The sequence below is a fragment of the Drosophila erecta genome, unplaced genomic scaffold (genome assembly GCF_003286155.1).
Source record: "Drosophila erecta strain 14021-0224.00,06,07 unplaced genomic scaffold, DereRS2 tig00000975-arrow-arrow-pilon, whole genome shotgun sequence".
Taxonomy (NCBI): domain Eukaryota; kingdom Metazoa; phylum Arthropoda; class Insecta; order Diptera; family Drosophilidae; genus Drosophila; species Drosophila erecta.
The window spans coordinates 370309-382358 of NW_020825285.1; the positions used below are offsets into that span (position 1 = coordinate 370309).

At 39.1% G+C, this 12050-nt stretch overlaps 1 protein-coding gene across 7 annotated transcripts in view; it reads right to left on the bottom strand.

The window, feature by feature from the left end:
* The window catches only part of LOC6548878 (protein madd-4), a 42223-nt gene that overhangs the window by 17275 nt on the left and 12898 nt on the right, over positions 1 to 12050 (bottom strand). For all 7 annotated transcript variants that reach the window (XM_026983630.1, XM_026983632.1, XM_026983633.1 and 4 more), the window contains 7 exons: positions 7561 to 7671; positions 7148 to 7473; positions 6309 to 6483; positions 4946 to 5090; positions 2900 to 3029; positions 1384 to 1486; positions 1152 to 1247 (listed from right to left, as the gene is read on the bottom strand). In XM_026983630.1, the coding sequence (XP_026839431.1) occupies positions 1152 to 1247; positions 1384 to 1486; positions 2900 to 3029; positions 4946 to 5090; positions 6309 to 6483; positions 7148 to 7473; positions 7561 to 7671 (1086 nt within the window). The remainder of the gene's footprint in view (positions 1 to 1151; positions 1248 to 1383; positions 1487 to 2899; positions 3030 to 4945; positions 5091 to 6308; positions 6484 to 7147; positions 7474 to 7560; positions 7672 to 12050) is intronic.

Below are 12050 nucleotides of genomic sequence, written 5' to 3' on the forward strand. Positions count from 1 at the left end.
AATGGATGGGCCGTAACATGACAAAATGCGCTGCTTCTTAGCAAACGTTTCCAGTGATGCGGCTCTCAAAATGGCAAATCCAACAAAAGTCCTCTAACCCCCTTCCATTCCCCTTCACACACACACGTTCAACCCCATCGCAGTCCCACGTGCACGCTTCCAGCATACAAATGCAAGTTTGTATGAAGCCCCAGCTTCATTGTTTTAAATCCCATTTCATTCCCTCTTCGTTGCCCATTTTAATAGTTGTTAATTTTGCGGCGTATATTTTATCAAGGGGAATAAACGATAACTTGTTCTTGCTGTTATTTTTATCGATAATTGCCAATTTTTTTTCGATAATTGCCAAGTGATATCCAAATTGATTTTGGAAATCTAACAGTAGCTAATAATATCCAAAACCAAGTTACAAGTCCTCGAATATTCTTTTACAAAGCGTTCAGCAACTTGACACCTCCAAGCGGTTCTCATAAGTCCCCCTACGTACAAGTGGCCGTGGGTCGTGGATCCTAATAAAACGGGAGCTTAAATAAACAGAAGCCACAGTGGAAATTCATGGCGAAAGGAGAGAGGGGCACGTGAGGTGACGTAATATCACGTAACGTGAGTAACGTAACGCCGCAGTTTCATACTCAGTGCCAGTGTCTGCCCAGTGTCTAGTAGGTTATTACGAATCAAAAAGCATAGAACGTAAGAAGAGCTTACTCAAATTACAAATACTCTAGGAATATTAAAATTTATTTAGTTATTTATAATTTTGTAATTATGGCAGAGCTGGCAATAAATGAGTTTTCTGTCCTGGTCCTGGAAGGCTGAACAATTTAGAATCAATCAAATTGATTGAAAGATTTATTTGTTTATTTTAATTTCAGAAAAATTAGTTAGAGTCTTTCTAGCTTACAGAAAGAAATCCTAGAAACATTTGCGATATGTACAATAATAGATCTTTGTATGCCAATTCTGCCATGTACTGTTATTTCGATTTCAGGACTGACGACCAACAATTCGATACTTAAAAGCCTTAGATATCGTCAAAGTGCAAAGTGTAATGTTCCGGTCCTGCACCTGGGTTTTGCTCCTACAGTTTCTTCTGCAGCGCTCAAGGCATTACAAGGTTGTTACATAACTTGGTTGGTGGTTGAGGTACTTACTCCGGTCCAGTCCTCGACCTCCCAGTGCGGGCACTCCTCGATAATGCAGGTCTCTTGTGTTGGTGGCTTGGGTGTACGGCACATGATATCGGCCACCTGTTGGAAGAGTGAGAGGCTCGTGTAAAAAAAACAAGGCAATAAGGTGTTGATGATCCCCCCATTGCCGTATGCCAAATCATCGCATTTTGGTCAATACCACACGGCCTTAATGGAAGCTATTCCTAATACGCACCCTCGTCTTGATGGCGTTCGACTCCTCGGCACAGACCACCATCCTCTCACGGTAGCCGTGACCACAGAGGCGGCTGCAAGTGCTCCAATCGTCTGCTATCCACCTGCGAATTTACAGTGGTTTAAATTGTGGTTGTATTGGCTGTTGGCAGTGGCATTTAAAAGGATTCTATTTGTATCTCTATTTTTCCCCTACCCTCACCGAAAACTAAAGTTCATAATATATTAACTTAGAATTTGACCATTTGTGGGCATTTTTATTAGTTTCCGCCTTTTAAATTAAACACAAACACCTATTGCCGGAAGGACAATGGATTTGTTAGTGCTGATATTAGTATACCCTTATGCCATGACCAGAAGATATTAAAGAACTGAAACATATTTTTTATGTCAAAGAACTAAATGCATTACAAATATGTCAAGGAACCATGCCTGGCATTTGAAAATACCTTTCCAATGACATTCGCTTTCGTAGCTTAAGTCACTTAGAAAGGAGGGAATATCACTATAAAGTGGGTAACCTATATTTTTGTAGCTAATCCGGTCATAGGAATAAAATGTGTTTATTTTAATACAATCAAGGTGGTTCCAGCACTATAAAACGTATTTCATGAGAACAGGAGAATAATTCTTGTATTTTGAATATCTTTATAATATCTTTAGCAATCGTGGAAAGGGACCTGAGGGTAGGAGCCCGGCTCTGCGCACAAGCAGTCATGCAGAAGGACATGAGAGTAGGGTGAGTTTCAGATGGGGAGTATGCACCTTCCCACTCTCATAAAGCAGTTACCCGTACCCGCAAATTTCAGCTACTTATGTGCACACAGGTCAAGCTACACAAGTCTCACGATTAGCTTTTGAACAAAAGATCTCTAAAAACTAAACAAAATTGTGTTAGGTTTACATTCAAATTTTTTGAACTTCAAAGCTTTTACCCAAAACTGTTCTAAATGCCATTATTTTATCCTTGAAGAATTTATTATTATTTGAGTTAGAAATTTCGGCCTCATAAAGTAGGTACATACGTCAAGTGTCTACGTCTACGTTCCCCGACTATTAGATACGCGTTACATTAATAGTTCCAGAGACCTCGACGTTATATGGATGGGCAGACAGACGAACATAGCCAGATCGACTTGGATATTGATCGTGATCAAGAATATATATACTTCTTTAGGTCGGAAACGCTTTTTTCTACCAGTTATAGTATACCCTTTTAATATACGAGTAAAGCGTAAAACTTAAACATAAAAATGTTCTGATTTTAACTTTTACGACAAAAAAAATTATATATTCAACTAAGATAATGATTAAAATGTACTTATTCGCCACGCTTTAATAGAAAAAGTATATTTAAGATAGTGTATTCTTTTAAGTGATATTTTACAATATGTAGCTAGCTCATTGTAAGAAATGCGCGTGTCAAGTGTAGCTAAGGAAACTTAATGGCCTGGGAATGTGTCGGTAGGGCCTAATATGCTGGCTAAAAGACAAGCTCCGCAGGTAAAAGTACTTACCGAGGAGGACAACTGTGTGTATTACATTGCTCCACCGACGCCTCCGGGCGATTAGTAAGACTGCAGAGCGTATCATCGACATCGGCGTTGGTTAGACGATTCCTGCATAAAGGACGGGACATTTTGTAACCTGAGGCAGAGGAAGAACGAAGAACCGTGGAAGAGAAAAGATGAGAAGAGAAACAAGAAAAAAGTTTAATTAAAAGCAAAATTGGATCTCGCATTCTTTATTTTTCTTTAACGTTCTATAACGTTCGCTTAGTAAAATGTAAAAATAGTAATAATGTAAAATAGTCTTACGCGTATTTAGTGCAACTTCTAAATAGTTCATAAAGTTGTAAATGCATAAGAAAATATTAGCATTTGATTCTTTTGCGGAAACATACGATAAACAAACCTTTGCTCATGGGCTAAGTAATCTCGTTATCTTCGAAAATAAACGTTAAGGCGTCTATCCCTTGAATATTTTTTGATGTCCTTGATCGGATTTTGGTACTAATACTCCATCGGCGTATTAAACTTCTGCGTCTTTCTATAACTTATGCCACTACTGATTTAATTCCTTCATACCTTCAGTTTTTCACTCTTAAATGATAAAAATCGGGAGTTAGCAGTGAGTTAGCTGCAGGAACAGTAAAATACTTCGGAAAGAATTCCGTGAAGTCTTACAGACATTTGGACACTTGTCACGAATATAATTATTTATATAGTTATTAGTTGTTAGTTGTCTAACGGCAATACAACCAAACAAAAATGGATAATTGAGCACAATTGATTTTATGAAATGTCCACAACTATTCGCCCCTAGAGGAAGCACACAGCACCAAACATGAGTAAAAGCATTTCGATGTCCTTACGAACTCCTCCCTTTTGGCATGAGCTTAACTACACTGTGACTCTTTTTTGAAGGGTGGACCATGCGCTGGACATCCTCTAAAGACTCACCTCCAATTGACATTTAAGTGCCACCTAAAAACTAAAATAGACTAAGACACGTCGAAATGTAATTGCACCCGGGATGAATCATTATTAACTAGGTCACTGGAGTTAGTTAACCGCATAGCGATAGAAGAAATAAAGCAAGAAAGAAAAAATTTTCTGGAATATCGGTAGAAATTGGGGGAAAAATAATAATAAAATAATAATGAGGGGGTGAGCGTTGTGGGCGTTAGAGTGGGCGTGCCAAAAAGTTTTTTGGCAAACCTAAAGAAATTTACAAGATACATATATAAAAAGTAAAATAATATCACAACATTTTTCAAAAGTGTGGGCGTGACAGTTATCGGCACGGACCATGCTTTTTGGGCTAGCTTACAGCGAACATATTTATTATACCCGTTACTCGTAGAGTAAAAGAGTATACTAGATTCGTTCAAAAGTATGTAACAGGTAGAAAGAAGCGATTCCGACCATATAAAGTATATATTATATATTCTTGATCAGAAACAAAAGTCGAGTCGATCTGGCCATGCCCATTTGTCCGTCGGTCTGTCCGTATGAACGTCGAGATCTCAGGAACTGATGCATGCAGATTCTAGAGACATAGACGCAGTTTGTTGCCACGCCCAAGCTAACACCCACAAACTGGCCAAAACTGCCACGGCCACATTTTTGAATAGTGTTTTGATATTTTTTTTATTTTTTGATTAGTCTTACAAATTTCTACGCTCACTCAACCGCCCACAAACCGCTCAAAGCTGCCACGCCCACACTTTTGAAAAATATTTTTTATTATTTTTAATTTTCTATTAGTCTTTTAAATTTGTATCGCATTGCAAAAAATCGTTTTGCACACCCACACTTTTGAAAAAATGTTTGATTACTTTTAAGTTTTTTTTATTATTTTTCGCTATTTGTACCGATATTCCAGAAATTGATGAGATTTCTCATTCACACTTCCACTAGCTGAGTATCGGGTATATAATAGTCGGGGAACTCGACTATAGCATTCTCTCTTGTTTTCACTTATTCTACCATCTAAATTAAAAGTATTTTAAAATTTGAAAACTATTTTTCTAGCGGCTGAAACCCTAGCACTGAACATACCACTACCGCAGGTGACAGAGCACTGCGACATCGGTGCCATCTCCCAGTTGAAGAGCGGTTGGGAGCAGGAGTTTCCATCGCCGCCGCACACTCCGCAGCCGTCTATTTTTTTTGTAGATCCGATTTTTAAGTCGCAGCCAACACGCTAAAAAGAGATGCCAAACAGCAGGCGTTAGAACACGATAAGCACAAATGCAACATGTATGCAAGTATAAATCAACGCTTAGCGGCATCAAAGGCGTAACACACCAAATTTGCGGCAGTCGTTACTAAAAAATGGAAATCAATGCACCGCTTGTAGGGAAAATCGCCCACTTTTTCATTTTTTTAACTTGACATTTAAATAACTAGTTGTGTGTAAGTGCACGACTAAGCTCATCTAATTGGCCTGAAGCCCCAATTATTTTCATATTTATACATGAATACATGTATATATCCACATATAGAATGCCTGTGCCAGTTGCTGCCTCATTGGACTGATGCTTGGACAAGATGCACACAAGTTTATATGTATACCAACTGGAACTGAAACCAAGACGAAACTCAAACAGCCAAGTTTCGTTGTCGGTGTTGCCTGTCGCCAACTTCGAATAACATATTTATAGCTGTAATCCTGCCAAGCCGTGACACCCATCGCTGGTGCTCCAGGCTGACGAGGGTTTCCACGACTCCTTGTTAGAAATATGGGAGGTGAATAGTAGCCTAAGATGAAAACTCATTTTGGCAAACCAAAATTTAGATACCGGCACTTAGCTAAACAATTATTGATAAATATTTCTTCCTAAGTCTTAAAAACCGAACATTCAAAATAATAATCTGGTTTTGAAAGTGTTCGTTGAATTGCCTCCGATTGCTATACGCCTTGCGTTATGAAAATGTATTCAGAATCCTAGCGTTTTGCACTCTTAACAAAGTATATGTTATGCTCGGCGATCATGCAAACATATCGTAGTCCCCCGTACCTCAGCGTAGTCCTGGGGCACGACTTATTGGCATTTCAATAGCTGAAATTTGATGGCAGTAGCATTGGCAACTGAGCCAAACAAGCAGTGCCCTACCCACTCTTCTCGGTTGCCGTCCTTATGATGATAATTTATGAATACGACGGAGCATAATGAAACAAAGGTGCTTGTGTTATGCAATATGCATGCTCGTACATACGCAAGCGGTCTTCCCAACGGGCTTCCAAGAGTAAGTAGCCTCTACGGGGCTTCGCCAATGCCCAAGCCTTCAGGACCACCTTCTCCAACACCAACATTTGTATATAATTTAGCACGCGGATGGTTTTTGGAGTGGAAGGAAGGGCTCGACGACCCGACTTTTGTCGACTTTTTTCGATAAATTGTGCCCACATATGTCTCACCTGACACTTTCCTTGGATACACATATCCAAGCTGCCGGAACGACAACGGGTCCCATCTTGCACCCTCGCCGACAATTGCACAATGACGCTCTGCTCGTCGTAGTGTTCCGCCTCCTCGGCATTCCCGCCTCCATTCTCCCGCGAAATGTCTTCGATGAGATGCGCCGGATGTCCTCTGCGGATGGAAAATATTATTCACAAATGGTTATTCACAAATTGGATGGAAATGGCGGCTTCTGACGCTCTGAGTCGTTGGATGCAAGCGAGGAATGATGAATAACTAATAGTAATCATAGAAATAAACGTGGACAAGGTCTAAACAATTTAAATTATTTTCGTCAAAATTTTGAATAGAGTTAATTGTAATTTTTGAAATTGCTACTTACTCTCTATTAGTTTCTGGCATGTACACCATTAATAATGGTATAAAATAAAGTAGTAATTTTTAGCGCACAGCCAAATGAAATCCCGTCAGGCCAGCAAAAAAAGCATACAACTGAATATACTTTGTGGCTATAAAGAAACAATTCCCAAGTTTGGTTGATTTTCCCAATCTTCTAAATGGCAAACTCTCCAACCTTAAGGCGAGTTTCTAGGAAACTCAACCCGGTTGCATACACTTAGGAAATGTTTTATTACGCCCGAAAAAGTGTATGCCTAGACTTAGTAAAAATCCATATGGATAAATCAGTATAGCTCAGCCATAACTTACATACCAGTATCCAGTCATAATTATATGGCTTAAACTAATTATTTTATACCGATTCTGTGTGAAATAGTGGAAACTTGGGCTGAATGGGCAAAACATTTAATTCTTATTAAGCTGACTGCAGACTCACCTGCATGTAAGCGCACAAGGCTCGACGTAATCATAATGCGGAGTCCACTTGTACAAAGTGCCGTCGTAGGGAACATCGTTGTATGCGGTGCATTGGCTGGAGCGGAAGTCCTGCTGCTCCGGACAAGGCTGCATGTTGCAAATGCGGTAGCGAGTGCTCTCCCCGCGGCAACTGCCAGGACTGCCGCACCTACGCATTTGATGCATGATGCCTCCGTCGCAGGTGCGCGAACAGGTTGACCAGTCTGACCAGGACGACCACTGGCCAGGTGCACCGCTTGCACCTATTGCTCCTATTGCACTCTGCCCCTTTGATCGCTTTTGTTGCTGCAAATTAGCAGTTGCATTTGTGTATTACTCGCTGTGTCAAGTACTCTGCTGTGCAGTGTCAAATAAAGAGCCAATACTACTTACTTCCAATTCATTTTCCAAATCGGATGCAGTGTTCCACGTGTTGTCAAAAGCTTGGCTCGCATTTAGCTTCTTTGCCCAGGCGGCCTGTATATCCAATAGGCAAACGGTGGTCTGAAGAGGAGCAGATGGGGGAAATGGGAGATTAGTAATTAGCCTATAGAAAAGTGAATATTTGAATGCAACCTGAATTACTGTAGGTCTCAAACGGATGATGGACCACGCCATCCTTAAATATTATATTTAGATAAATAAATTAGCCATATTTGAAAACTCGCTAAGCAATTAACATTTCTACGATTCTGGTAATACGAGCGACTTTCGTTGAGACTAAGTAAATCGGTAACAGGTCCAATATAAATGAAAGCTCTTCAAAAATATTTCCACCTAACCATATTTATTCTTACCAACTAGATAACCAGTTCGTGTCACAGTGCCGACTTGACCTTAATATCGCGATAAAAGTATGCCTCACTTTTCAAGCTCTTCAGCAAGACCTCACATTGATATAAATTTATTTCGAACATTCTTTCGAATGTGGCGTTTCCGTTAGTCACGTTAACAATTTGCATTTCGGTCTCCTGCCATTGGCTTTCCTGGGTTTTCTATCGAAGCCACGCTAAACCTGGAACACGCACCACGTATTGATTGGCAGAATTACCGGACAGAAAAGTATTACACAGTGGGTCGCTGCGGAATTTTATTAGTGAACATATATACCCTCAGGACAGTTGTAACTTATATTGTTCCTAGAGTATAGAAATATTTTCAACACCCTTCCTGGATGCATTATACAAATGCTTACATGTATACAAATATTTTTAAAAGAAAGCTTAACATTTTTATAAAACCTTCATTATTCTTCTTTGCGATGTTCTCGGCCAAGATATCTGCCAACATTTCATTCAAGCATTTGTACTTTAACAAAACTTGTCCATCTTTTACAATCGTTCCTTACGATATCATTTTTAGAGTTTGGCAGGCTTTTAGAATATCGTCAATATATGCAAGCGTATTTGTGTAAACATGGCAATAAAACCCAAATCCTTCAGATCCAGGCCCTTCCGGACTGCTTCAAACCGTACATTGCTTTCTTGAGTAACAATATCTTGCTGGATTCTTTGCAGTTAGGTATCCTTCCGGCTGTCTCATGTAAACGGTCTTGCTTGGATTGCTATTGAGGTACGTGGTGCATACATCCATTTGCTGAAGATGTAATCTAAGTTCCGCGGCTAGTTTTATCCAAAAAAGGTGTCCAGCTACTGCTGGGAGCACCCCTTTGCCCCCAGTCGCGGCTCTAAATTGAAACCCCTCTTGCACCTAATGGCTCGCTGATTCTTCGGCTGTCCGTGATCTGCCAAGTGTGATCCATGGCCATTTTGCACTGCTCAAAGCCTCTTTGCAATTGACTGCAATCGGAACGCTATCTGAAACTGCTTAATTGGACGACCAGGGTTTCCTGTCCGGATAATCTTGAGTCGACCAGGTCCTCAGCGCACAACTTTCTTTACCTTCTGTACAGTAGTCAGAGCTCGCACAAGAACTACTGTCGTCGATTGATTTATCAGAATTGCTTTCTGCAGTACAAGGTTAGTCCTGCTGACCAGGTTCCTCTAGATCAATCACAATCTAGATCGATCACAATGGTGCTCGTCGAACAGAACGTCTCGTTTCTGTATCACTTGGCGAGCCGATCGCACAAACGGTATTCTTTGGCTGCTATCTTCGGTACGATCGGGACATTTTTGAGCGTGAGCGTGCACAAGCCTGTTTGAATCTTGACGTTTTCTTTTTCTGCTTGCAGTAAACCAGCATACCCCAGTCCGATCTGTTCAGTGCGCTTCTCAAATTTTATAAAGATCTCTTTTTCACAACACATATGGCTCGTTGCGCCTCTGTCTAAGCACCACGCAGAACTTAAATTGCTAAGGTCACCAGCATTTAGCAGGCTACTTTGGTTGTTCGCCGTGCGCTTTATCATCTTAAACACTTGAGCATTGTGCTTTTGTGTGGCCTTTTTCACCATACTTAAAACAGACGATGTATTTTTGTTTCTTCTGTTTCGTGAATGAATTTGTCTTCTGTGCTTCGACGAATGTCTTTGTGATATCGCTTCGCTCCTCTTTTAACTTTATGCTTAGAACATCCAAAAAAGGTAACGGATCTAGAGTCTATAGCCACCACGAAATGTTCAAACTGTTCTAGAAGGCTTGACAGCACGTCTATGGATTAAAGCTCCTCTTTGAGCCCTATTCCAACTCCTGCTTCATTCGCTTGCAGAGCAGTTTCTTGTACAACCGTACAATAAGTTATATCATAAATTGATTTTAAAGTGTTAATTGAACCACGAAACAAAGTGTCCTTAATGAAAAAATCCTATTTAGAAAGAGCCACAAATAGTGCGTTGCCGTGCACTCAAGACAATGAACACATGCATGGGCGATATTCACATAACTTAACCCACAAAAACTTCTTGTAAATTTATATGGCACGCAACCATACGAACCCCTTGTCCCACCTGCTGAGACATAACATGTTAAAAATGTTAAGTATTGTTTGGCATTAGTCAAACCTATTATATCTATGTAACATTTTTTAACCGTAATGAATATGTTAGCAATATGGAGACAAATTTACCATATTACGGCTGCCTAATTCCTGCATCAATTTAGTCATGACTTTACGAAATATCAAGTATGTATACGGATACCCACGGCAGGATCACCTTCTGTCGAAGGTCACCTTTGGGTGACCCCTCCTTCTCTTATACGAATCTGCGCAAGTGTGTTGTAGCCTTAATGTAAGATGTAATGATAATTAAACTAAAACAATATAGAATGCTATAGTCGAGTTCCCCGACTATCAGATACCCATTACTCAGCTAGTAAAAGTGCGAACAAGAAATTTCATAATTTTCCAGAATATCGGTAAAAATTGCTAATAATATTAAACAAGTTTTCGGCGGTAGAGTAGGCGTGGCAAGCAGTTTATCGGCAAATCGATAGAAATGTACAAGACTAATAAAAAAGTAAAAAAATATTCCTTCCGCCTGTTACATACTTTTCTACGAATTTTGTATACCTATTTATTCTGCGAGTAACGGGTATAACAAGAGAGCACGCTATAGTCGAGTTCATCTACTATCAGATACTCGTTACTCGGCTAGTGGAATTGCAAGCGAGAAGGTTAAAATTTGTTTTGGTATATCGATAGACATTTGGAAGAAAAATAAGAAAAAAACGAATAAAAATTAAAAGAATTTCAAAAGTTCACTATTTCATCTTTCATTCATTTCTAGCCGACTGCTAGTTTCGAAGAAAATGGTCAGTAAATTATTTTAAATTAAATTTTTAATTATTTTCGAATTTAATTCATTTACTGTTATCATTTAAGGTACATTTTTTTATAGATTTCTGTATACACTATATTTATATATTTAAGGTTAATTGAACATGTAGTCACATTTTCAACGCAACGGAAACGGACCTGTCCAAATTTTTTTTGGAATTTAATGTGTTTTTTAATATTTTTTTAAATCCCATGCATAATTTATATAACAAGTCAAATTGAAAAAAAAAAAAATTTTTTAGTAATAATTCATGATGAAATAACGTCGATGATTCATTACTGTAAGGTTGATGAAAATGAAAAACCACTAAAAGAGCGATGAAAAAGCGATGGAAATTTCACAATCTTCCAAAATGAGTGATTAAATTGCGGTGAATTAGCGATGAATCGGTAGATGATTTGCGCGGTAAATTGCAAGAAATTGTCAATTCTCAATGCCAGCCACGACTGCTAAAAATGTGTTATCTTTGCTGAGTTCGAAAGACTGTGCAGTCAGGTTCACTGGTGAACCCCAAATGAAATTTTAACAGAAACCCTTTTTGAAATTTGTAGCTATAAGGAACATTTCCTAATTATTGTCTTCACTGTGCTAAACAAGCTTCCACGTAATAAAGAGAAAATTTATTAGAGAGAGGGTATATTGATTTCAGTCCGAAGTTTGCAGCGCACTAGAAGAGATTTCTTTCAGAAGATTGTCAAAAGTGCATCGTGGCGGCCGTAATTTTTATTTGAATAGGTATAATTTTGAATAATATCTGTAGAAGTAGGCATAAAAAATAATTGGTTGTCACAGCTAGTGGTTATAGTGTAAGCGTTAGGTGGTTTATAAACATTAGAGCGGGCGTGTCTTCTGAAACACACTTGCGCTGCTCTGCGCCAATAGAATCTGTATGATTAATCTCAACATTGAACCATTTATAGTTTCAGAGATATCGACGTTCGTATGGACGGCCAGGCGGACATGGCCAGATCGACTCGTCTGGATTCCACCCCAATAATATTTATTCTTTAAAGGGTCGGAAACTCTTCCTTATACGTTCTACATACCTTTAAGCGAATCGAGTAACCATTTTACTCTACAAGTACAGGATATACATTTTCCAGATTCATTTTTTATATTTAAAACTGGCCTTGAAGGTCACAAG